This window comes from Heteronotia binoei, chromosome 13 (genome assembly GCF_032191835.1).
Source record: "Heteronotia binoei isolate CCM8104 ecotype False Entrance Well chromosome 13, APGP_CSIRO_Hbin_v1, whole genome shotgun sequence".
Classification (NCBI taxonomy): Eukaryota; Metazoa; Chordata; class Lepidosauria; order Squamata; family Gekkonidae; genus Heteronotia; species Heteronotia binoei.
The window spans coordinates 36,528,062-36,552,371 of NC_083235.1; the positions used below are offsets into that span (position 1 = coordinate 36,528,062).

General features: G+C 47.4%; 1 protein-coding gene across 3 annotated transcripts in view; it reads right to left on the bottom strand.

Moving 5' to 3' along the window:
- The window catches only part of KMT2D (lysine methyltransferase 2D), a 120,946-nt gene that overhangs the window by 12,248 nt on the left and 84,388 nt on the right, over positions 1 to 24,310 (bottom strand). For all 3 annotated transcript variants that reach the window (XM_060252584.1, XM_060252586.1, XM_060252585.1), the window contains 13 exons: positions 20,943 to 23,942; positions 18,354 to 18,497; positions 14,043 to 14,207; positions 13,018 to 13,174; positions 12,294 to 12,375; positions 11,696 to 11,871; positions 11,130 to 11,257; positions 7,684 to 7,819; positions 7,465 to 7,589; positions 4,524 to 5,667; positions 2,861 to 2,997; positions 2,345 to 2,475; positions 72 to 357 (listed from right to left, as the gene is read on the bottom strand). In XM_060252584.1, coding sequence (XP_060108567.1) covers positions 72 to 357; positions 2,345 to 2,475; positions 2,861 to 2,997; positions 4,524 to 5,667; positions 7,465 to 7,589; positions 7,684 to 7,819; positions 11,130 to 11,257; positions 11,696 to 11,871; positions 12,294 to 12,375; positions 13,018 to 13,174; positions 14,043 to 14,207; positions 18,354 to 18,497; positions 20,943 to 23,942 — 5,811 coding nt within the window. The remainder of the gene's footprint in view (positions 1 to 71; positions 358 to 2,344; positions 2,476 to 2,860; positions 2,998 to 4,523; positions 5,668 to 7,464; positions 7,590 to 7,683; positions 7,820 to 11,129; positions 11,258 to 11,695; positions 11,872 to 12,293; positions 12,376 to 13,017; positions 13,175 to 14,042; positions 14,208 to 18,353; positions 18,498 to 20,942; positions 23,943 to 24,310) is intronic.

The window sequence follows — 24,310 nt, forward strand, 5'->3', positions numbered from 1 at the left end:
GGACAGATCTCCCCACTCTCAACTCCCCTAGCTTCTGAAGAACACTCCAGGGCTGAGATCACACTGCCCACCTGCTCCTCATAGATCTTCTCACGCCGGTTAGCCACCTCATTGCGGATGATGGTACCAATATACTCAATGACCATCGTGTGCTTTTCTAGATCTTTGGCGGCATAGAGCCCGAGCCCTTGGATACGGGAGCGTGCCAGATACACATTGTTCTTCCACTCTGTCTTGAGACGGCGGTACTGTGAAGACTTTGAGTGGACAAACTGCTTGCTGTATGGTGTGTTGGTTTCGCCTGTGAATGTGCTCTGATAGGCCTTAGACATGCTAGTACTGTTCAGGGTGTGGGGCCTTTGGAAGGAAAAAATCCAAACATGTTAAGCTTACCAAACAGAAGGAGAGACAGTGCCAAGTGAACAATCCTAGCATCATCAGCGTTTTTGACCCAAGGCACAACCAGCCTTTGAGAACAGCATCCTGGAGTTGCTACACTGGAATACTAATTACATTAGAGTTTACTCCAGCTGTATTACATTCCTGAGCCACAACTGAACATGCCACAGACCATGGCTGACAGCTCCAATAGTGTTATCCATTTAGACAATCTCTATGGCTGCCATCAAGGCATGGAACATAGATTACAGTGTCATGCTTATAAAAGAAAGCAAACTTTGAGGCCTAATGGCTGTGGATCAAAAGTACTTTTGAATCATATGCTAAGGGAACAAAAGTAATTCCTATTTACAGTAGTTGGAGAAGAAAATGAAGAAAAAGTAAGAACAAACTTCCATTACTAGAATAGTAAATCCCTACAGGCAGGGCTTTTTTTGTAGCAGGAACTCCTTTGCATATTAGGCCACACACCCCTGATATAGCCAGTCTTTCTGGAGCTTACAGTAGGCCTGTACTAAGAGCCCTGTAAGCTCTTGGAGGATTGGCTACATCAGGAGTGTGTGGCCTAACATGCAAAGGAGTTCCTGCTACAAAAAAAGCCCTGCCTACAGGGCAACAGTTCTTGATGCTGCCTCAAGAATCCCATTCCCCAATACAGAATAGGGGGGGAGGGGGAAGAAAAAGACAAAATCCATGCTGTTCCATCCAAAAACAATTTCTAATTGGAAGCAAGGAAATCATGGCACACAGAGCCAGAATAATACAAAATTGAATATAGTTGCAGACATTACAACTATGAAAATTACTAAGAGAGAAGTCACTACAGAGAATGCAATACAAAACACAACCTCCAGATTATAGTGACAAATAACTATGTAATAAACAACAATACAATAAAGTCCCAACCAAAATCACAGTCTCTTCTCATTATTCAAATTACAAAAAGGAAGTCCATACTGTTCTTAAAAACTTGCAGTCACTGCTGCAATAAAACCAGATCACAGTGGTGAGTGTGAGCCACCACATAGAAAACGTATTAGAGACTTTGTGTCCCTTAGAATTTATTTCTAGTAGTTTGATATTATCATTTGAAACTGTGAAATATCCCTCGATAAAGGAATTCAACCAGGTGTGGCAGAAGTCAATGACCTGTCCAGGGAATTTCATTTTGCTGTTGCACAGTGGATACAGTGACATGAATGGAATTTTTTTCTTCTCATTGCATGAAGACATCAGTTTACAAGTTCCTTTGTGATCTGGTTTTATTGCAGCAGTGATTGCAAGTTCTTTAAGAAGAAGAACAGTATGGGCTTCCTTTTTGTAATTTGAATAATGAGAAAAGACTCTGATTTTGGATGAGACTTTATTGTATTGTTAATTGCTTATTACACAGTTATTTGTCATTATAATCTATGTTTTGTATGATATTCCAACTATGGCAAGGGTCACCAATCTTTTATTTAATGATAGCTACTTTAATGTAATGAAAATTATCCCAAGCTACTTCCCATCCACCCACTGCCATGTTGCCAAGCTTTGCTTTGTCCTAGAAACAGAACACGGACTAGGAAGAAATGAAGCTATCAGCTAAGCAGCTTGAAGTAGCATCATACGAAACAAAAGCTGCTCTCTCTAACCAAAAGCATAGATCATTCTGCAGTCTTCCCTAATTTTTCTAGGGGATTCCCAAGCTACCGTTACCTCAAGAGCTACCTTGCTGCAGATCCCTGAACTACAGGATTGAGGACTTAAAAAAAAAAAAAAATTAAAACACAGGTTCATCACAAGTCCACCTGCACATTACAGAAGTTAAACTTCCTTCATGTGAACAGGGGAGAGGCAGCAGGAAAACACTTGCTTCCTTTGGGTAAGCCTTTCAGGCTGCATTCACTGACTATACTACTGGATTTCTACATCCTTGTGCCATTCTTCTAGCCATGCTCACCGTTTGTAGTGTGTGAGGATTTTGGGCTCTGATCGAGCACAACCTGTAGGATTGATCATGAGGGGGAGCTCCATAAGCGGATGCCGCCCATAGCGAAACATGTAGTTTTGGCAGCTCTCAACACCAGGCAACTGTAAAGAGAAAGGGAATAACAGCCGTGGCAGTGAGAGCATCATCATTTTTCACACCTCATTGTGTTACAATGATCTGTCACAGGAACGCTATACCCTGAATGCAATACCAATACCCCACATCCCATTCAAGGGTTCCCAGTACAAACCCATTCATGCTACCCAAATATCAGCCAATAAAGGAAATTATCCCAGATCTATACATAACAAGAGCCATCCTCCAGTCTGTGGGCAGACCTATGTGCAGACTTCCATCTTAGCCTCCAGTGCTCCTCAACCCCATCCATGTCCTCCTTGCTTCCTGTGGCTTTGCCTTCCCTGACTCCCCCGCCAATACCTCCCACATCCAATGTCATGATTCCAATTTCTCTTGTTCGATACATACAGACTCTGCGATGCGTAGCACAGCATGCACTGTCAAGCCAAAGAGCTCTTCTCCCTTTAGGTATTCGGGGAAAAGTCGCAACATGTCAGCTTCCTTGCGCATCATGGCCACCGGTTCGATGATGCGGTTCCACACAGCTTTGCCGGGGGAAGAAAGGAGAATTAAAAGGAGATTGTTTCACCCTGGGATACATCTGCCTGTGGGAAGTACAACTGGATCCCAGCTTCTAAACTTACCACAGTTCCAGGAACTTGCCTTGTTGCTGAATAATCCATCCAGAAAATACCCCACAGCCTTAAGAGGGCAAGCAGTAGGGCCCTGATGACTCAGGGAATGTCTCCGGAATGAACAAGGGGGCTCCTTTCCACAACTCAACTTAGATGCAAGGCATTCCTGTATTTGTTCCACCAACATATACTTTCCCCCCCAACACACCATTTGCCTCCCTCGCTGCTGCTTTACTATGCTGTCTCACTCCTTAAACACCAGTGACTATTGTCCAGCAATGGTCTTTCACAGATTTTAAAATGTGTTCATTTAATTTTCCTGACATTCTGACATTCAACTTGGGCTCCCTTGCCGTTACGACCAAGAATTATTTGGGGCACAAGAGTTTTACATCACCTTGATTAAGGCCATCCTCCAAAATAAGTCACAGCAAACGATGCTGGTGGCTGAAAGCTGAAGCAGCCCCACTGACTGCATGTTATTTAATGGCTCACAAGGTTATCTGAGTTAACTTGCAAGGGACGTGAGGACTGGGATGACAAAGGAGCTACAGTGCTGCAGGACAGGAGAGTGGCGGAGGGCAGCAGTCACTTTTCCTTCGCATTTCAAGCCACAAGAGACTATGCCTCGGGAGCACCTCCCTCCCTCTCTAAATCAAATGGCTGTTATTAGAATAATGGCTGCTATAATAATAATAATAATAAATTTATATCCCGCCCTCCTCACCAAAGCAGGCTCAGAAGCCTGTATTATTAGATTTGTGTGCCTGAACACATCATGAAGTCTGGGTGACCCACCCTGAGCCCACTTGTGGGGGAAAAGGAGGGCAGGATATAAATAAATAAATGCATCAGTTTCTTTGCTGGGGAGGGGGGGGAGGAATGTACCTACCCATCATGTGCTGATAATATAGCTACAGTTTTACACAGTATAAAAAACAATGGGAAATGCAACAGATGTTCTTAGGAAGTCTTTTTTTTTTAAACTTTACTCATGTGCAGGAGTGGGCCTCTGCACAACACTGCTTATCCTACCCAGTTGCCCCCTTAAATCTGAGTCAGCAACCTTGCAGCAGGACTACCCACGTTATCCACAGCTTCCTTTCCTCTGCCTGGATCTCTGGCACTTGTCCAACCTCCTATTTGCATGTTGATACCTGAGGAAACTTCTCTCCAAATTTCCAAATCCTGCAGCTCAGCAATACAAACCAGACTACAATTCACATCTGTCATCCAGCATATTATCACAGGAATGCAAATACTGCATTTGTGGGGCAATTCCTAATGGAAGAACTGCAGTTTCTGGTTACTAAATCCTGATTTGTGCAGCAAGATTCTAGACCTGCTTGATTTTATGTAGGAAAAAGGGATCCTAGCTGCTCTCGGAAGCCAGCAACTGCACAGAAATGAGGCCTAGCAGCAGAACTGATCCTTACCCTGAGGCGAGGAATCTGTGAAGACCAAGTCCTCCAGACCCTGTTCCATAACTTGCACCACAAACTCAGGCCGGCCATTGTTCTCACAGATGGTGCAGCGGTAGCAGCAGCGGCAGTTGTTCGTCCGCAGGCTCCAATAGATGCGGGTGGCCTCATAGCCCACAGGGTAGAGCGCTGTGACACTATGGAAGTCTGCCATCTGGTGAGGCAGGAGCTGCCCTATGGCATGGAAGACCAGGCCCCCCACCCGAAACATGTGGAGGCGCTCCCCACGCTGGATGATGCTGGCAATCTGCTTGACTTCGTCACGCTCGATGTATACACGCCGGAAGACAGTGAAGGTGCTGAGCTCCTGGTCACAGGGGCCCTTGAGCTTGTGCAGAGGACACAGCATCGTCTTGTCCTTAAAAAACATGCACTTGGCCCGGATGGCACAGGCAAAGTGGTAGACATTGGGGCAGCGGATGCGGTTGCAGCTGTTAGTGGCACCAGTCTTCTGGCAAAGCGAGCATTTGGTGAGCAGACCCCGGTGCAGCGCCACTTCCACATTGATGAGGGCCCCACCTTGGGTCTCATAAACCTCAGTGGACCAAAGAGCACAATTGAGATGCACCCACAGGTCAAGGTCAAGGTTCAAGAGACGGGCTGGGCCATCAGTTGCCCCATCTCCTTCCTCATGGCAAAAGCAGCATTTCCTCATGTCACGCGGTACCTTCTCAGGCCGAAGGGTGGTGGCCAAGCGGTCGACGAATTCTGCAATTTCCCTGTCCCCATCGCGCTTGGCACCACCTTTCTGGATGGTGATCAGGAATCGCAGCCGTTTCCAGCGCACCCCTTTCCATTTCTTCACCCGAGGCTTGTTCTCCTCATTGTCTTCCAGGGGCCGGGAGCGTGGCTTCCCTTTGAGTGGGGACTGAGGAGCTTCCTCCTTAGGGGAGGAAACTGGGGGAGACTGAGCAGGTAAAGGCAGCAACTCTGGTTCAGGGACAGGCTCTGGTGCCCTGGGGGGACTAGGTGGGGAAGGTGCAAAAGGGGAAAGAGGTGGAGATGGCTCTTCGGGGAGTGTCAAGAGCTGCCGCACATCCAGATTGGCGACATTGTTCATGTAGCAATGTTGGGCTGTCTTTTCTGGAGCTGGGCTCTCCTGGAACAGTGATAAAGCAAAAAAGTCTTAAAGAAGAGATCTGGATTACATTTAGGAATTTGGAAACTATGGTTAGAATGCTGGGCCCCAGCCTCCTCCTCTCCAGCTGTACAAGGTACACCTTATACTTATGTTTGTTCTCCATTAGCCAGGCATAAGATACCTACTATGGTCTTCTTTCTAAAGAGCTGAATGATAGGAAACAAGGAAGGGTGGGCTGATTAGGGCAAGTGGGTGGAGGTCAGGAGGGAGGAGTGCTCAATCTTTCAAAACAAAATAGAATCCCCACATATTGTAACAAGTAAAACCTTCATAGATATGCAACAGCCAGAATATCCTTGCAACCTCCAAGGGAGAGAAACTTCACACACATTAGGCTGAAGTTAGTTGGGTTCTGTAGCTAGGGCTTCGCAAATTGTGGGGTGTGACCACAAAGAGTGTTGTGACTGTCCTTGCAGGATGGATGCCAAATTTAAACTCCTGAGCTGGGGAAGGAGACTCCAGCAGAATGAGCAAAGCTGAGGACCTACTGTGATCCCTTCTCAGCCTCTCCTTTCCCGTCACATTCCTGTTCATTCTCAGGGGCTCTGCTCACTCTCAGCCACCCATGGCACTGAAGATGATCAGTGTATGTATACCCATTACATCTGGAACCCCTACAGAGGCTTACTAACCTGCTAACATCTAACAAGAGGCGCACTGGACTGCTCTGGAGCAATGTATATTTCTTTGCTGCCATCTTGCTTGATTTAATTGGTTTTTAATTATATATTTATTGTTATTTTATTTTTGTTGTGAACTGCCCTGAGCCCACCATGGGATAGGGCAGGATATAAGTGCAATAAATAAATAACAGTGTGATGGATTCTACTTTATCCTGTCACTCTACTGAGCAACATTTATTAAAATATTTATATTAAAATATTTACACCAGTCTTTCCTTTTGGCTCAAATTTGAAGCCTTCCTCCAATTTCAGGTTGAAGAAAGGCTCGCTTCAGGAAGGCTGGATCCATCCCTGCAGGACTATGCTAAAAAGGCAGACTACATTTAGAACTGGGTCCCCACTTCAGTGAGGCCACATCCCAGAGCCACAGTGCAATTTTACAACCCCTTTTAAAGGTGCAGAGAAAGGATGTGGAGCTGATTTTTGCATGTTATTTTAAGTAGCCCTTCCCACTCCTCTGGGTTCCTAGACACTAGACAGCATTGAAATAGATAGCTCAAATGTTACTTTTTGGCCAAGACCAAATGCTACACAAAAAGAGAATTCTTGTGACAACATGGAATGAGTGTAGATAAAATCCAGCCTCATTTATTTATTTAGGCTTGCCTACCTTGAGGACCGACATGCAACTATTGGGGACAGGACCTTCTCTGTGGTGGGGCCTTCTCAACTGTGCAGCTCCTTCTACATGCAGGAGCACTAGATACCTATGTTAACATCCTTTAGGAGGAGGCCTTCCTGTGTGCCCATGCTTTAGTTGCAGGTGGGAAACAGTTCTTGCTCTGTGTAGCTTTAAGACAGCTGTGTTTTATATTATACTTGATTTTTATTGTTTAAAGTTATGCTTGACAGCCACTTTTGAGTACTTGCATGTAGAAAAGTAGGATATACATTTCTTAAGTAAGAGTACAGAGAAAAGCAGACAGAAGTTCAAAAGGAGAATTATGCCAAGATGTCCACCATCTGCCAGCCCCCCACTCTGGGAGCAAGAAACTATCCTTGTGTTTAGGGCTATCCACTGACAAAGGAGAAAGAAGAGAAGCATTCTGGGAAAGGCCCCTTCCTCCTTCACCTGCTTGAGCAATGTCAAGATGTCCAGTTCGTTCTTGAGACTGTAGCCAGGCAGCATGGCATCAAACTGCTTCAACCACTCAGGGCCACTTTCAGGGCCCTTTGCAGCAACAGGCTTCTCTACGCCTGAGGAGAAAAAGGAAGAGGGGGGGAAACCTACGGTCAATAACGGAAAAGTTGTAGGGGGTGGATTATCTAGGACCCAGCCCAAGTCGCTCACCTTGTGCATCAGCTTCACCTTTCCGAGGCTCACTGGCAGCACCTCGCATGGGGCTGTCTGGAAACAGCACTTCATAAGAACTGGGGATTTTCATGCTCAACAGTTCAGCAACTGCCACCATGACGCCGTTAAGGTTCTATAAGAGATAAGAAAGGTTATGGGCACTGACAACTGCAACCAAAACCCTGGCAGGGTTTTAAGCCAGTTCCTCTGCAGCTACTACTACAACATGCCTGTTTTTTTAAGCTATGAAGAGTGGATAGAGCAGAGAAATATTTGGTTTCTACAACTGAGAGCCGATGTGGTGTGCAGGAGTGCTGTACAGCCCAGGGACCAGAACCAGCCCATCCAGGGCTCTTATCTGGCCTGTGAGCAACTGGTGCGATGGCGGAAAAGCAGTAGGCTAATAGGGGGGAGCAGGTGGTGAGCTGTGTCTAGTTGAAGCTGTCAAGAAACAGAAAGGAAATTGCTAGGAGGCAGGACCATGAGACTGAACTAAAATAGTGGGGGAGGGGGGAACAGAGAAAGAGGAGGAATTTCCCCCCCTCTCACCTCCTCTGACTGCAGCTCAGCAAAGATTCACAAAGCTACTACATGGAGGAGTGGAGCAGAATGGTCAGTGCTGCTGCCACCACCAGTGACTGTGAGGAGGGTTGGAGAGAGTGAGTGCGCAGTGGTGGTTTACTGATGAAGGGACAGGGCTGGTGAGGGAAAGAGGAGGAAGGCTGGCACATGAATTTGGACGCAACTGGGCTGTTCTGTGCATTTGCTCTGAGGGGAAAGACACCTTGGCCTTGGACGTGAGGGGGAAAGGGGCATCAATGTTGCTGCTGCATGTCTGAACAGCCACAGAACTGGGAGGCAGTGTGTCAGGGAGGGTGGGGGATAGAACCCATGAAAGAAGAGGGGTTGCAAAAGGACAACAAGCACCCTTTGGAGGTTTCAAAAACAGCCTTTCCATCAGGCCTTCTCAGCCTCGCTGAGAAATACAGGAGGGATGAGAACTGGCAGAGAGAGGTGGGGGGGAGTCTGGGAGAGCCAGGTTCAGACTCTCCCTCCTCCTGCACCAGGAACCTGTCATCTGGGTCACCCAGGGCTGATAGCTCAGCCTGGACCACATCACAGGGTTGCTGTTGTTGGTGGAGATGGGGAAGTCCAATGTGCTTCCTTGAGAGCCTCAAAAGTAGGATGGGGGAAGTGAGAAAACAAAGAGTGAGAGACGGAGTCAGCTGCTGAGGTTGGGTGTATGGGGAACGGTATTGAAAAACTACCTTATTTACTTGCAAGGAGATGACTCATCTCTTAAAAGTGCTATATATACAAAAAGCAATGGATTTGTATGGAAATGCAAGATCCCCCCCCCATTATAGTATCCCTCTTTTGCGTACATTAAATACATTTATTGGGCTTTTGTGGGTTCCCCAGTAACTCCAATTGCTTTCACTCCTAGGAATCAATTGCTTTTGCTGTATTTTGAGTAAAAGTATTATATCATTAATTGGGTTTGCTTGTGCTATTTATAAAGTTTATATCCTGTGCCAGGCATTATGTTTTATAGTGCCTGACAAAAGTGTCATTTATGTCAGATCCAGCCCTTGTAACAAATGAGTTTGACACCTCTGGTAGAGTGTCAGATTACAATCTAGGAGACCCATGTTCAAATCCCTGCTCAACCATGGAAATTCACTGGGTGACTTTGGGCCACTCACTCACAAGGCTGCTGCAAGGATGAAATGAAAGTGAGAAGAACGACATAAACAACTTTGGAACCCCATTCAGGAAAAAGACAGGTCGTAAATGAAATAAAATAATCACTTGCAGCCCATCAGCCCTATATAGTTTAGCAGGTTGAAGTGGAAAACTAGGACATGGCAGACCTGGGATGCAATCCACAGTATGAAATGGAAGCTTGTTGGGCAACCTTGCTTTCTTATGCTAAACCTATCTCATAGGGTGGCTGTGAGGAAAGCTGTGATAAAAACAAATTATCTGATAGATGTATTACAGCCTAACAAGTGCCCTGTATAGTCCCAGGGATGCAACTAAGTCTAAGCTTACAAAGGTCCTAAGGGACTGCACCTAACTTTGCTTGAGGGTACGGTTAGGATTATTTGGTCATCATGATTGCATCCTGCCTTTCCTGTGCAGAGCTCTGGGTGACACACACTCTGCAAGGTAGGATAGGCTGAGGGACAACAGTGTCCAAGGCATCCATGCCTGAGCAGGGGTTTGAAACCCCACATCTCATGACCACAGCTTCACACTAGATCAAGCCATTGGCCCACGGATACTCAGGGATGCTTACTCTGACTAGCGGCATCTCTCTGAAGTCTCAGGCAGGGAACTTTGAGTAATGACAGGAAGTAAGCCTGAGTTGCTACATAGGCAGAGCATTTTCCATTCCAGGCCTAATTCTCCATTATCCAACACTGGATCAAACAAATGAAGGAACAGAACAGGGAGAGACTCCTGTACTAAATATCCTGCCTGCTCAGTCACTAAATCAGCCCACAGAGTAAACTTCCAACCCCTTTGTTTTATCATCATGGTTCAAGATGGCTATGTTCAATTTTTTTTTCCTCCCAACATGGTTTGATATATTTATTTAGATATTTATACTTTGCTTGTCTCCCCTGTGGAGGCTCAAAGCAGTCTACCTTGTTCTTTTTCTCTTTCACTCGATCCTCACAACAGTAGCAGCACCCTTCCCCCTCCCGTGAGGTAGATTAAGTTGAGAGAGAACGACTTGCCCAAGGTCACCCAGGGAACTTCCACTGCAGAGTGGGGATACGAACCTAGGTCTCCCATGTCCTGGTCTGTAACCAGTGCCTCATGGTATGGGGAACTGCCCCACTGCATCCTACTTCCCTTTCCTTTCAAAACAAGCATGGCCAGGGCAGGAAAGGTGGAACAGAGGAGGGACCCAAGGGCTACCAGCCTTGGTATAAAATTTCTGTATCCCCAGAACAGGACACGCTTGCAGATCAGTTAATGGCTCAAGTAGGACATGAATGTAAATCACATGAACCTTCAACTCAGTTGACTCTGAACTAAACCTTTGCATTGCCTCCTTTGAATGATAGCATGTTTAAGGCAATGCAGGAAAAAAGAAATCTCTGCATCTCACGGTTGAATCTGTGCAGGCTGCTTTACATCTCCAAGTCATTGTCTTATGATGCAGGCGTCAGGAGATACAAGAAGTACATGCAGAGACTTCCCACAAAAGTGACAGAATTGGGGAGAAACACACAGCTTTGCTCTGACTGCTGGGAAATCAGACAGCACAGTTCAGTCCCACAGTTTAGGGTTAAGGATCCTCTGTCTGAGAAGAAAGTTTGGATACATGGTAACTTTGACAATTTCCAGAAAGATGGGACCTGACCTAAAATCCAGGTGGTCAATCATCGTTTCAGGACTTTGTGGCCAGATGCACTTCTGCTACATACCTTAGCAGCAGCTGCAGACACAGTGAGCATGACGGAGACCTCGCTGCCCTTGGCCTTGTCCCATGAAGTGCCTGGAGTCCCCTTCCCCGTCTGCTCCGGTGCCACATAGGGCTTGTTATCTGGGAAGGCTGAGAAGCAGACAAGAAAGAAACAGGATAGGAATCAGGAACACTTTTATGCACAGACATATGAACTGGCTTCAAAATGTTCCAATCTTCTATCAGTGCAGTATTCCACCAAATATGAGAAGTCTTCCAATAGCAGAAGGTGCCATCATTACTATAATGAACAACTTAGGGCAAGCTCTAGATATTCAGAAAGGTTAGCCCTCAACCTAGATCCTATTTGCATTTTAACCATTAGTGACCTATTACGAAATGCCTCACAGGAAGTGCTTCTTCTGCCCTTTGTGCCCAATAAAGCCATTGGAATTTCCTCCCCTGCAGACAACTAGAACAGTGCAATTTAGATCCTATTCCATCCACCCCAATAGGTTACCAACTGCTCAACATTTCACCTTCCCAAGCATGCATTTCCTCTCCCACCCTGGCCATCCCCCCACAAACCTGGGATGCTGGCCTTGGGGATGATAGGTATGACAGGTGACAAAGGGCGCTCCTCCATCTCAGACTTGGCTCCAGCCAGCAAGGGGAAGCGTGGCATCTCTTCTCCCAGGACACTCTCAGGAGACGATGCTGGGACAATACTGTCAGGGGAGTCGCTTTCTTCATCGCTCTCCATCCTGTAAAAAAGTTTGGAAGGACTAGTGATAAGAAGTCTAGAAAGGTTGCTGCTAACACCTGCCCTGCTCCTTTGGATGAAGCTCAGGGAGGATCCAAGCCCCTAGCAGTAGAGACGAAAGTCCAACTGTAGCCATTCTAGCAATCAGTTAAACACAGGCATGCTCTGCTGAAAACGATGACCAGTTATACTTATTTCCCTTTCCTTCCATTGTTAAAGGCTGCCATCTTGATCTTCCAGAGGCAGCAGATCTATTCGCCTTGGTGCTACGGCCCTCACAAGGCAGCTTCCTCACAAGTTCAGTACTTTATGCTAGAGTTTCCATTTGCTACCCACAGTTTGGGCTGCAGCATACTTAGATGTTCTCTCCCCTTCCCACCATGAACTCTGACCCTTGCTTTGTCAGGCCTCCTCTGTCCTTACCTGACATCCTCAGTTTGGTTGTGAGGGGGTGTGGGAAGGGCTGCAAGGAGGTCAACACTTTTCACTTCCACAGGGGGAGCATCTGTCAAAAAAGAGGGAGAGGAGGACAAGGGACAAAGGGTCAAGGGATGCTTAGAAGACAGGGCTAAAATTTTGCCCAAATACTGTACAATAATCCTAGTAATGCTCTATAAACACCAGTGCCGTATCTGTTTACAGAGAACTCTTCCTTAAGGGGTCAATGTGCATAAGAGTGATTCCATTCTCCACTGCTTGGCACTCATCTTTCCCCCTTTAAATTTACTCATACAGCTAACTACTAGGGAAGAGTAATCAATTGCCGGATGAATCCCAAGTCACTTTGGTCTCACAGGTTTATTTTATTTCTATCTTGTGCTTCTGCAACAAAGTTCAAGAGCAGCTTACATAGTGTTGCTAGTTGCTACCTAACCAGTAAATGACTGGGTCCACACGCGATTAATTTCAACCATGCTGTAGCATCAGACACTCGTAGCTCAAGATGGTATATACATGCTCCACCTCCAATTTTATCCTCATAAGCAGACTGCCAGGTAGGTTAGACTGAGAGTGTGAGACTGAACCAAAGGCATCCAGTGAGTTTCACAGCCAAGGGCACATTTGAACCAGGTTCTTCCCCAGTTCTCATCCAGCATTCAAACCACTAGACCACACTGGATCTCATCATTCTAGAGCTCAGCCTTACCCTTTTGTCCTGCAGGCTCACGGGGCAGTACTGGGTCCTTAGGCTGCTCAGTCAATTCCTCAGTAGACATAACTCCATTCACCAGCTTCTGCTGTACCGAGGGGGGAGGCGTGGGGGGCAGTGAAGATGGTGGTGTTGGTGGATTGCTTAAATTGTTCTAGACAGACAATAAAGGAGTCAGCAATCACCACACTTGCCTGCCTGATTGCTCTATTCCAAAGCCTTAAAACATAGCTGTATCACACTTATCCCATCCGTAACTTGTATGACCAGTAGGAGGATCAATGGCAGCATTTTGCCTCAAGAAAGACTTTGACTACTCTGACCCGCTTTGTGGTCTCCCTCCTGATCTGATCCAATTAAGTATCCTCTTTTGGCTTTCCTGACAAGACCTCACCTCTATAAATGCTGCCACAACACTATGGGCTTGGGAGGAAGGGATTCCTAATAGGCAGAAGCATAGCTATAAAGGAACAGCATGGGACACACCCTGCACAAAACATACAGAGGGGCTGTAGCATAGGAATCTGCAAACCACACGTGGCATGACGGCCGTATGGTGACTGGCTCTTGGCAGATCCCTCTAACTCCTGACAGGAATAATATCTGGCACCCCAACTGCCAACCTAGAAGCAACAAGAATAAATGGAAGGAATCAAATCTGTAAGCAATGGGACCCATAAACAGGCTGACTCTGGGGAGTGGTGGAGAGGGCCTGGCTCACCGCCTCCACCCTGCCCTTAAGAAGGCCTTGCAATAAAATTAGTTCCTGACCAGTGCTAGACCTGTCCAGAAATGCATGCCAACTTCTAGCTATTCCTCATCAACCTATAAAGTCTTTTAAAAAATGCCTCACTCCCATGATGACCACCAATATGAAGGTCAAGTTATTATTATGGAAACCCATGGCAACAAGAATCGACATCAAGCATCCCAGTAGTCCCTCCCATCCTGCCTGGTGTCCTTATACTCCAAACAACTGTGCCAGACCTTCAGGCTGAGAAGAGGCACAGGGCTGTCCTTACCTTGGTCAACAGCTGTGAGTAGTAGTCTGGAATGCTGTCCAAGGCAGCGTTACCAAAAGAGCCCTTAAGCTGGCTTTTGCCATTGATGGGGCTGCTCCCAAAGGGGCAAAAAAGGTTGAAGTTGGCTGTGATAACAGGCTCCATCAGAGGCAGCAAGGAGAGTTCCTGAAGGATGGGAGAAGAGAAAGAGAGAACTGAATTTGAGAGATGGTTATTTCACACACTGACTTCCCAAGGACACAGTATGAAGAGAGAACCTCACAGGCATCTGAGAAGGCAAAATTAATTCTCTGCAACCTTCACAAAGTTTAAATAGACACAGTTTGATCAAATGTCTTCCACAGCTTCAGTTCTGTACCCCCATGGAAAGAAAGTATGGATCAATTCCTGTAAGAACTGTCTATTGCAACTCCTTCCCTATCGTAACAGCCACTGCACCACTATGATGTTGGGCACGGCCTGATACAACCAGGCAACCTGCCTCAATGGGAGGTCTCCCATACCACCTTGGACAGTCCATTGTTGGATGCCCAACAAGGATAGACATGGCAAAGTAAATAGGACATGACCAGTAAAGGAGAATGTGAGCAACACCATCATTCTGTCTCTGTGTAGTTAAACTTTATTATGAAATGTTGTGTCATATCAATCTTTAGTTATTTTGATTATTCTAACCAAGATGCATCAATCGATCTTACTGTATTTACATTGGGCACTTTCACATACACTAAATAATGCACTTTCAATCCACTTTCAGAGCACTTTGCAACTGGATTTTACTGTGTGAAATGGCAAAATCTACTTGAAAACAGTCACTGAAGTGGGTTGAAACTGCATTAGCATATGTGAAAGCACTCATTGTTGCATAGCTATAAGTTAATTGACTTCCTTAATTTATGGCAGATTTATATTTGTTCAATATAATCTATGATGAACCAGCTGAAATAAAATGATTAACTGATCCTCCCTTTCAAGTAAAGATCCAGGTTTTGGTCCCTCTCCCAGCCAACAGGACTCTAGTTACCATGTTTAATGCAAGATCAATCCTTTAGCTGCTGTTGGAATCAGTAATGGGATGGACTGGGGTGGGTGCATAAATAAATTAAAACAATTCAGACAAGCTAGAGTTGGGAGGCAGTTTGCCAGGCCATAGAGGTGATATCCAACCAATGCTGGTCATGGTTGCACTTTCCCTACAAGTTCAGGTTTATAGCCTTGGGAGGTGCGATTAGATCCTGCATTGCTTATGACACATGGCATCTGTAGCCAAGAGTGTAACTGAACAGCATTCCAGCTGTGATTCTTTTTGGAAGATAGGCTTGCCATAGTGATCCGTTCCTGAACAGCATCCAGGCCAGATTACCTTAGCATTCTGCATTCGAAGCTACCTTTGGAAAGGCTTCAGAAACTTCAAGCAGTCCAAAAGAAAGTGGATTGGGTATTTACCAAGACACATGGTGATGTGCATTTTGCCAATGCTCACAGAGCTACACTGGATTATGAGAAAGGATCACCTACTCCAATATAACCCTGTCTAGCTTCCCCTGTCTTTTTAAGCAAGGCTGATATCTACTAGAGACAATGGCTTTTCTGTGGTTGTGTCTTGCTTGTGAAATTCTGTCCCTTTTAGGTTAAGCTGTGCTCTGTTTGAGCCTTTTGACAGCTGAGTGGATTCTTTCTTTTATTTTAAAATGCCCCTTTCAATTCTCTAGAGTTTTAACAAATCCATACCATTGCATTGCTGTTTTTCACTTATGGCCCTTGAAGGTTATGCATTCTGATGTTTTGATTAGCATTTACATGGCTGCATTTCTGTTTTTACCATCATGGTTTAAGGAGCTTCCTTAAGACACACAACGCCGCCCTGAGCCGCCTCGGTGGGGAGGGCGGGATATAAATCGAATAAAATGAAAGGAAAGGAAAGGAGGAATAAAGCTTTTTAAAATGAATAACAAGTTAGCCATCTGTTCTTCCCTGGATTTTTACATATGGCCCTGCTTCCGTTTCCCCTGAAACTAGCCTGCACAGTGCGCATTAATGAGTTGGGGGATGTTCCTACTCCAATAAGCCCTTTCGTTTAGAATGGTTTGCTCAACCATGCCAGGCATGCCTGGTACAGCAGAGGCACAACAGCAGTTTGACAACGACAGCAGCATAATTATAGAAGAAGTCTTGAGATATTCTTCACTAAGGATACATGCTTGGATATATCCAGTCTGAATAGATGTCTGAAAAATACCTTACTGATATTTTCAGGCATTGGGATTCTTGGGAATACTCTCTTCTCTCTCCCTCATAATGCTTCTTAACATTAGTGTTAAGCAGATTAATAAAATATAGAAAGCTAGAGCCCATTTGGAGGGCTGCAAAAATCTATAACAAATGCATAAAACTTCACAGCTACAAGAGCGATAGGTCTGCTGTTATCTTCTAATAAAAGAGGTAATATCGCCATATGAACTATATTTTGGAGAAAAGGAAGAATTAAAAGATTTCTAGGCTCAGAAAAGTAATTACATTCGAAGGTCACATGATACAGGGTGTCTACACTACCCACACCGCAGTCGCATACTCTATTGGAGTATGTTATTGTAAGATACCTCCCTTGCAAAACTCTAGATGGTGGGGCATTAAGGTTCACCAGCATAAAGGCACACCTAAACCGAGGAAGAGTCAAATATGAACAATAATTGGGAAGCTCTCCAGGTAGAAGAATGCCAGCAAACTGAGTAGAACAGCACGTTGTGCTCTACAGATTGTACTGTTATCATCATACTTAAATAAGATGTTTCTTAATGGTTCACATAGTTTCCTGTATGGTAACTGAATAAAGGAAGTCCAAGGAAAGACTGAGAAGCTGAAGTCATTGCCCAACAAGTTTATCCAAATGGGAAAAATAAGAATCCTCTCTGATTAAGCTGAGGTAGCCCTCTTGGATGTCGGAATGTATAACTTTAAGGGGGAAAGCTTTCAACCAAGCCCGAACTTTGAGAGATGGTTTTCCCAGTTCAGCTTGGAGGGCTACCCCCTCGCTACATGATTCAGAATTCCAGACATGGAACGTAGAAATTTAAGAATTAAATCCAATGACTCCCTATTTTAGCAATTCAGATACCACCTCATATAAACTTTTCAAAGTCACCTCAGCATTAACCAGTTTGATGGCAGCTGGGATGTACTGAGGCCCAGATGAGAGGGGGGGGGGGAAAGATACAACAGATAATATTTGATGCCACTGTACCCACTTTTTTAACATGAGCAGCTTGCAGGGAGCAAGTTAATCTCTAATCAAACCAACCCCCTAAAAAGTATTAAAAATAGGGGACCTCCCCTTAAAAATACCAGTATCCAGTTCCCTTTAACAGGTTCCTTAGGCAATGGGAAGGCAGCTTGTGGCCAATAAAAGTTCTGCCTGGCTCGGGGAGAATGAATTGTGCCCAACAAGAATCTCACCCAGCCTAGCAGAGCTATGAGTCTGGCTGACTTCTTCCCTTTCCTGGGTCTGTTGTTTCCTCTGAGTCTGCACCCCTGCAAGTAGGATGGCACTTTGTTCAGGGACCTGTAGAACTGGATCCCTTTGTCCAACTCGCTTGAAAATTATGGGGTCTTTAGTGGACAGAGAGCACTAACTCTGCTCCCCTTGCAATTTTGGTGTCCTGTGGGGAATAATGGAACCTAATTCCAGAATCCTGGAAAAACCGGAATCCCAAAATAGTTCCAGGAAACATGAATACCATAGAATATTAGTATTTATGCCCTTCTTGAAATAGGAAAGTACTTCCTCCCCCTGAGGAGCACATCCCTACTCCGCACCCTCCTACAAACAGTGCTTATCTTTTGTACCTGGTAGCAAGAGTTTAGGGTTGAGAGGAAAGTGCCCTTTAAACTCTCTTTTATAGCTTCCTCAGAATTATCACCATGTAAATGGCTATCAAAGCAGGGGAAGGACTACTGGTACAAAATTTGGGGTTATGGTGGCTGGGGAGTTACCAAAGGAGCTGCTGAAGGGTAGTTTTAGTGTACCTGCTCTAACCAAGTGTGTATATTCTTCTGAAATGTGTGTGTGGGGAACGCAGATTGAGTCTTTGTCTGGGGACCTGTGATAACTTCTGGCAGCCCTCTACACACATACTTCTCTCTTGTAATGGAAGATGACCAAAATTTGGTTTGCATTCGTCTCATGCAAAATGGAGAGGGAGGTCCTCTGACTATAGAAAGGCACTGAAAGATACTTAAGTTTGACAGATCCTTACTCCACATTTTGGCCAACCAGACCCACCCCCTACCCTCCTGGGCAGCTGCAAGGTGTACCTGCTTGAGTTGTTTCATTAGGGCTTCATTGGACTTCACCCCATCCTCTTTGCGCAGCTTCTTGCGGGAGTTGGTAAGTCGCTCTCCAGCCTTTTGACATCGTTTGGGCTTGGGAGGCGGGGGTTTCTTTGCAGCTACCGTATCCTTCAAGGAAAGGTACCAAAAAGAAAACAGAAGTGATATTTTGTGCTTCAAGATGCCAATGTAAGCTTGGACCACCTGAGATTTTTACAGGGGGGGGATGCTCATACACATGACTTTCCCACTACCCTATCCTGCCACAGCCCCAAACACCCCTCAGTGATGCTCCTCAGGAAAAAAGGACTCTCAGGAACAGCATGACAGTGGAGTCAGAGGCCAGCAGTGGGAAGGAGAACTCAGCCAAAACAGTCACACACTCCCTCCTTCTACCTGTGGAAGTTTCCCATAAGATTCAAGCCTAGTGCATCTTTCTTCCTGGAAAACCATTTTGTAACACTCCTTGACTGGGTCTGACTTTCATTCTACAAATTAGATAAAGTAAAGCATACAACTCCGGAAGGTATTATTCCAGACTGAAGGGGAGAAGATATACTTTTGAAAGCTCCCTCCTTTATAAAAAAAAAAAAGTCAGCACATCTACACTAGGCCTGCATCTCTGATTGTTTGTATATTATACAATATAAATCGGACATATAAATGCAGCCCTACAGGGAAACTTATACATGGAAGCTTTCAAACCTCTCCCCTCTGCACAATCTGAAGTTGCATAATCCAGCTTTCCGCTACCTCATTCCAACATTTGGAATGCCTCTTTGGGACACACAATAGAAATTTCAACTAATCAGACATTCTGCAAAGCATTTGGCAAGGCTGTTCTCAGCAAAAGAAGTTGCATTTTGGAACTTCCATAGCAATAACCAGTCTTTATATAAGGGGGTTGTATCCAGCATTTTCAGACATCAGGGGTGGATTTTGGCTAATTCCCCCCTTCCACTGCAGACATCCCCAATATTATGCCCAGTGGTGTTATAGGAGTCCTGTGAATCATGGGGCCAATGCTCTAGGGACTGCAACAAGAGGTACGAAAGCTCCATTCCACAAGGAATGCTCTGTTGCAGCTGACTGGGTACAAACTGATGCTGGCATATACCGTGCATTTGATAACTTTCCACTAAATTGGGCAACTTGGCCAAAGGCTCTCCAGCAGGCCATTTCTCCCAGGTCAGGCTCAATCAGAAAGACAGGAAAATGTCAGGAATTGAATTAGATCTCTCCCAGGGAGCACAAAGAGAAATGGGGACAGTTTCTTTCTTTGGGGCTGTAGGAAAACCGACAGAATAGGAATAAAAGGAAGAAACTAGGGCTGGATACAGATGGGTGGTTTAAGCCATCCAGGGGATGGCAGGTGAGCAGATTTTAAAAGCGCGTCCAAACACACACATCTGCCTGCTGTCCCCGTCCCATACTCACCCTGTCCCGGTCCGAATGGGAGCTGCCTCAGAAAGGTACCACTTCCAAGTGGTACCTAAAATCTGAGGCGGCTCCGAGGCACTTCCCTGGCCATCTAGATGGCCAGGAAGCACCCAGGGAGCAGTAGATGGGCACATGAGCACTGTGGATGCTTCTCCAGGGCATCCACAGCCCATCCCTGTTCTGGGGGCAGGCCGCATGCCATCTACAAGCTCCCAGGAACTCCTTCAGGAGGCTCAGCTTGATGGCGCCTTGAGCTAGTGGTCTGTAACCAGCCTAGGAGGCCCCATATGGGATTGCAGTCTTTTTGCAGAAAGTTTTGCAAACAAGTTTGAGCAAGTGAAGAAGAAAAACAGAAGAAAATTTTAGACAGAATTCTCACTCTTTTTCTTTTAAACTGGGCTCCAGCCTTTAGAAGAACAATCAGGCATTCTGAGACAGATGAGCAAACAGCTATTCAAAGGAGAACAGCCGCCTCTCAGGGTTCAAATAACCCAGTATTTAATGAGCCTCATGGATAGGGCATGGACACTGTCTATTGGCGAGGAAAACAAGCTCAGGAAGAAGTGGACAGAGGTAGCTAGAACAAGTAGTGGAAAGGCTTTTAGGAAGGTAAAAAGAAGGGGTGGACACAGGGCTAGAAGCAGGATCAACTGGGGTGGGGAGAGAGAGGGAAAGAGGCTGGATTTCTAAATCCAACTCCAATATCTGCAACCAGGAAAACTCACATTAAAACCCTAAATAATACCTGTAACTCCTGGAAGAAAGGGAACAGTAATAGAAACTTTAGGGGCAAACACTGACTTGACAACAAGCTAGTGGTCAGAACTCTGACAAATCCTTTCTGATCTTTTAAAGAGACACTAAATACAACACAATTCCCTCTCCCCAGACATGAGGGACAGGAATATGCTGCTTTAAAAAAACAACCAATGCTCTGCAAGCTGTACCATCAATATTGCTATCTGAATATCTGCTGTATGGTGTTCTCACAGACACCTGGATTTCTCTACTCCCTGGGCATGGGTCAATGAAAGAGTGGGCTACTGAAGGCTTATAGCGAGGCCTGGTAAGAGCACATACACTAATAATAAAACAAAACCCAACTGACATTTCCTGCTTTCTGTGTATGCTCACCGCTCTTACATCTGGGACTGCCTGCAAGCGGTTCTCCACTCCGGCCACTTTGCCGTCCACGTGGCCATTGACATCCCCTGAGCGTTGCGTTGCAAGCATCACATTCTTGGCCCGCAGCAGCTTCTGCAACAGAAGGTGGCCAGCTTCAGACCGGGCAAGGCTGTTTGTGTTAGCGGGAACGCTGGCCGCCGTCAAGACAATATCAGTGCTGGCCTCACGCTTGACCAGCTGGGCGCTGCTCATCAGGGCACACTGAGCTGTTTCCTCCTTGGGTTCCTGTTTGATGGCAACAGATAGAAGATCACCTGTAGGGACCGGAACTCTTCCTACTGGGAGAGACGCCGATTCCACCACCTGCCTGTTGACGGTGCCTCGCTCCGCGGAGTCTTTGGTGGGGCACTCTGAGTCCCTGAGGCTGCATGTCCCAGGAACGATCTCCTCTGTGGTCGGGACAATGGGGGCTGGGCCAGGGGGAAGCAGGGGACTGGGAGTAGTCAGCTGTTTTTTCTCAGTGGGAGTCAGCTGCTGCTCAGGGGTCTTAGCCAAGATCACAGGGGAGGGTCTCTTTGGCTCTGAGGGGCTAGGATGCTGCTGGGTAGTGGGGGTCACACCAGCAACAGTCAAGGGCACAGAGGAAGCCTGAGGAGTGGAAAGTCTTAATGCCCCCTGCTGTTGGGGACTACAAGTCGCCTGCTGGCTCACTGGCACCCTCTGCTGCTCCACAGAGGCAGTGAAACTTTGCTCTGGACGAATCTGAAACACCGCAAGGGGAGACTGTCTCTGGGGATGCTGTGCCACAGCCCCTGGTACGGACAACTGCCGAGCAGCTGGCTGACATGGCTCAAGTGACACCTGGGTTTGCCCCTGGTAAGGGCTGGCTTGTCGCAACACTTGGTTCTGCTGCTGCTGCTGCAGCAGGTTTTGCTGGTGCCGGTGCATCAGCAGAGCCTGCAGCTGCTGCTGCTGCTGAGGAGTGAGATTCCGCAGCTGGGGATTTTTGGAGATGACCCCCTGGAGCTGGGCACGGATCTGGCCCAATACCGGGCCGGACAGGATGCTTTGGCCTTGGGGCGATGACTGCTGGACCATCATGCTCTGCTGTTGCTGCTGTGGCACCATCAGCCCTGGTGCTTTAGGAGGACCCGCTGGGCTCTGAAGGTGCTGGAGGTGGTGGTGGTGGTGTTGCTGCTGCTGGAGCGGAAGCTGTCCAGGCAGGCCTTTGGAAGGCTGCTCCAGGCTCTGGCCTGCAATCCGTTGCTGTTGGGCCATGATATTTTGTGCCTGACCTTGCTGTTCCATCTGCTGGCTTAGCAAATGAGGGGCCTGAGTTACATCGCGATGGTGCTGCTGCTGAGACAGTTCTTGCGACAGGGAACCATCCATGGGCAGGTGAGTCCGCAGTGGCTGTTGCAGGAGGCCGCTTTGTTGCTGCTGCTGCTGCTGCTGCATACGTAGTTGCAGGGAGCCCTGAGATCCCAGGAGAAGGTGCTGCTGCGCCTGGCCCATCTCTGCTGGAGCTTTCTGCTGCTCCCCATGCTGCTGAAGCATCAGCTGGGAGGGCTGATCCTGCAGAGGGGCTCCAAGGCCAGCCATCCCTTGTGGCTCCTGAGTGCCTAGCTGCAACTGCCCCCCCAAGTCCTGACCCACCAGATGGGGCCGCAGTGTCTGCTGCTGCATGCCGTCTGCCCCCTCTTGAGGTGGCATAGTGGCACTTTCTGGCCCTCCCTGCTGTTCCTTGACAACCAGGCCCTGCTGCGATGGGCCTGGCTGCATTCCCTGACTCAAGTGCAGCGGCTGGTTCAGAGACCCATGCTGCGCAAAGTGCTGGATAGGCTCTGTGGCGATACCCTGCCCTTGGCCCATGCCCCCGGGCTGAGCAGCCTGCCCCAACAACCCTGCCTGGGAGGCCTGCCCCTGACCCAGGGCACCCTGCTGGCCAGCCTGTCCTATTAACCCTGCCTGGGAGGCCTGCCCCTGGCCCATGCTCCCTTGCTGAGCAGCCTGGCCTTGGCCCAGGAGAGTCTGGTGTTGTGCTATCGAGCTTTGCTGCTGCTGACTCAGCAAAGTCCTCTGCTGCCCAAGCAGTCCTGGTTGCTGCTGCTGCTGCTGCGACAAAAGCAGCCGGTGCCCCATCATGCCTTGTGTCTGCTGGGCCAACTGCTGTGGAGATCCCAGTGCCCGATGCTGCTGTGGAGCCAAGAGCATCTGCCTTTGTGAAGCTTGGTGACCCATCATACCCGGGTGCTGCAGCATGGAGTGCCCAAGCATGGCCTGTTGTTGCTGCTGCTGCGGAGAGAGCTGCTGGCCCATGACTCCTGGCTGGCTGTTCAGCAGTCCTTGCTGTTTAGGGAGCAGGTTCTGGCTGGGCTGGGGGGTGGGCGGTGGAGGAGGGGGTTGGCCCATCAGGCCAGTCTGGCTGATAGTGCTCGGTTGTTGCTGCATTGAAACCTGTCCCATGAGGCCCTGCTGCTGATGCTGTTGTACCGAGACCTGTCCCATGAGGCTTTGCTGTTGCTGCACTGAGACCTGCCCCATGAGGCCTTGCTGCTGCATGGCCATTTGTCCCATGAGGCTTTGTTGCTGCTGTGGCTGCATCGACACTTGCCCGATGAGGTTTTGCTGCTGCAGCTTCTGGGCCAGCTGCAACCTCTGCTGCTGCAACTGCCTCTCCTGCAGGAGACGATTGCTGGAAAAGAAGTTGTTGGAGGCAGCACCCCCTGGAGGCTGCTGCTGCTGAGGCTGCTGCCCCATGAATGACAAGCCCTGCTGCACCGCCATCGTGGCGGGTTGAGGAAGCCGCAAGCCACTGGCCTGGCCTAAGCCCTGTGGCCCCTGTTGGAGACCATGTGTGGACAGCAACTGGCCAGTGAGTTTGGCCATGAGACGGGGGCTTTGCGAGGGGCTGAGGGCCAAGACGGTGGAGGTTTGTTGCTGATGCTGCTGTTGCTTGTTGCGGTACTCAGCCATGAGGTTAGTATGCTCCTTCTGCTGCTTCCGAACCTGTCAAAGAAGGGGATAGAGGGAGCGTCAGTGCAGAGAAACAATCCATCTACCCCTTCCTTGTTCTCCCCTGCCGGTGATTCGGAAATCTGCTCAGCTCTGAGAGATGTCTCAGAAATATGGTTTCCCCCGTTTGTAATGGAAGCTGAAGTTCTCAGGATGTTCAAACTCTGCTTCACTTGCTGAGCAGACCAGATACACCCAGAGTGCATGCAACAGCAGTTCCATTACAGCCCACCTGAAAATCACTGCATTTCTGCTCTCAGCTATCTGGTGGATCTTTCTCCTTGTTTTTCTTCTGCCTTTCCCAGTCTTAGATCTCACATCAACTTTTAATCTCCACTATTCATAACAAGTCCAAAACCTTC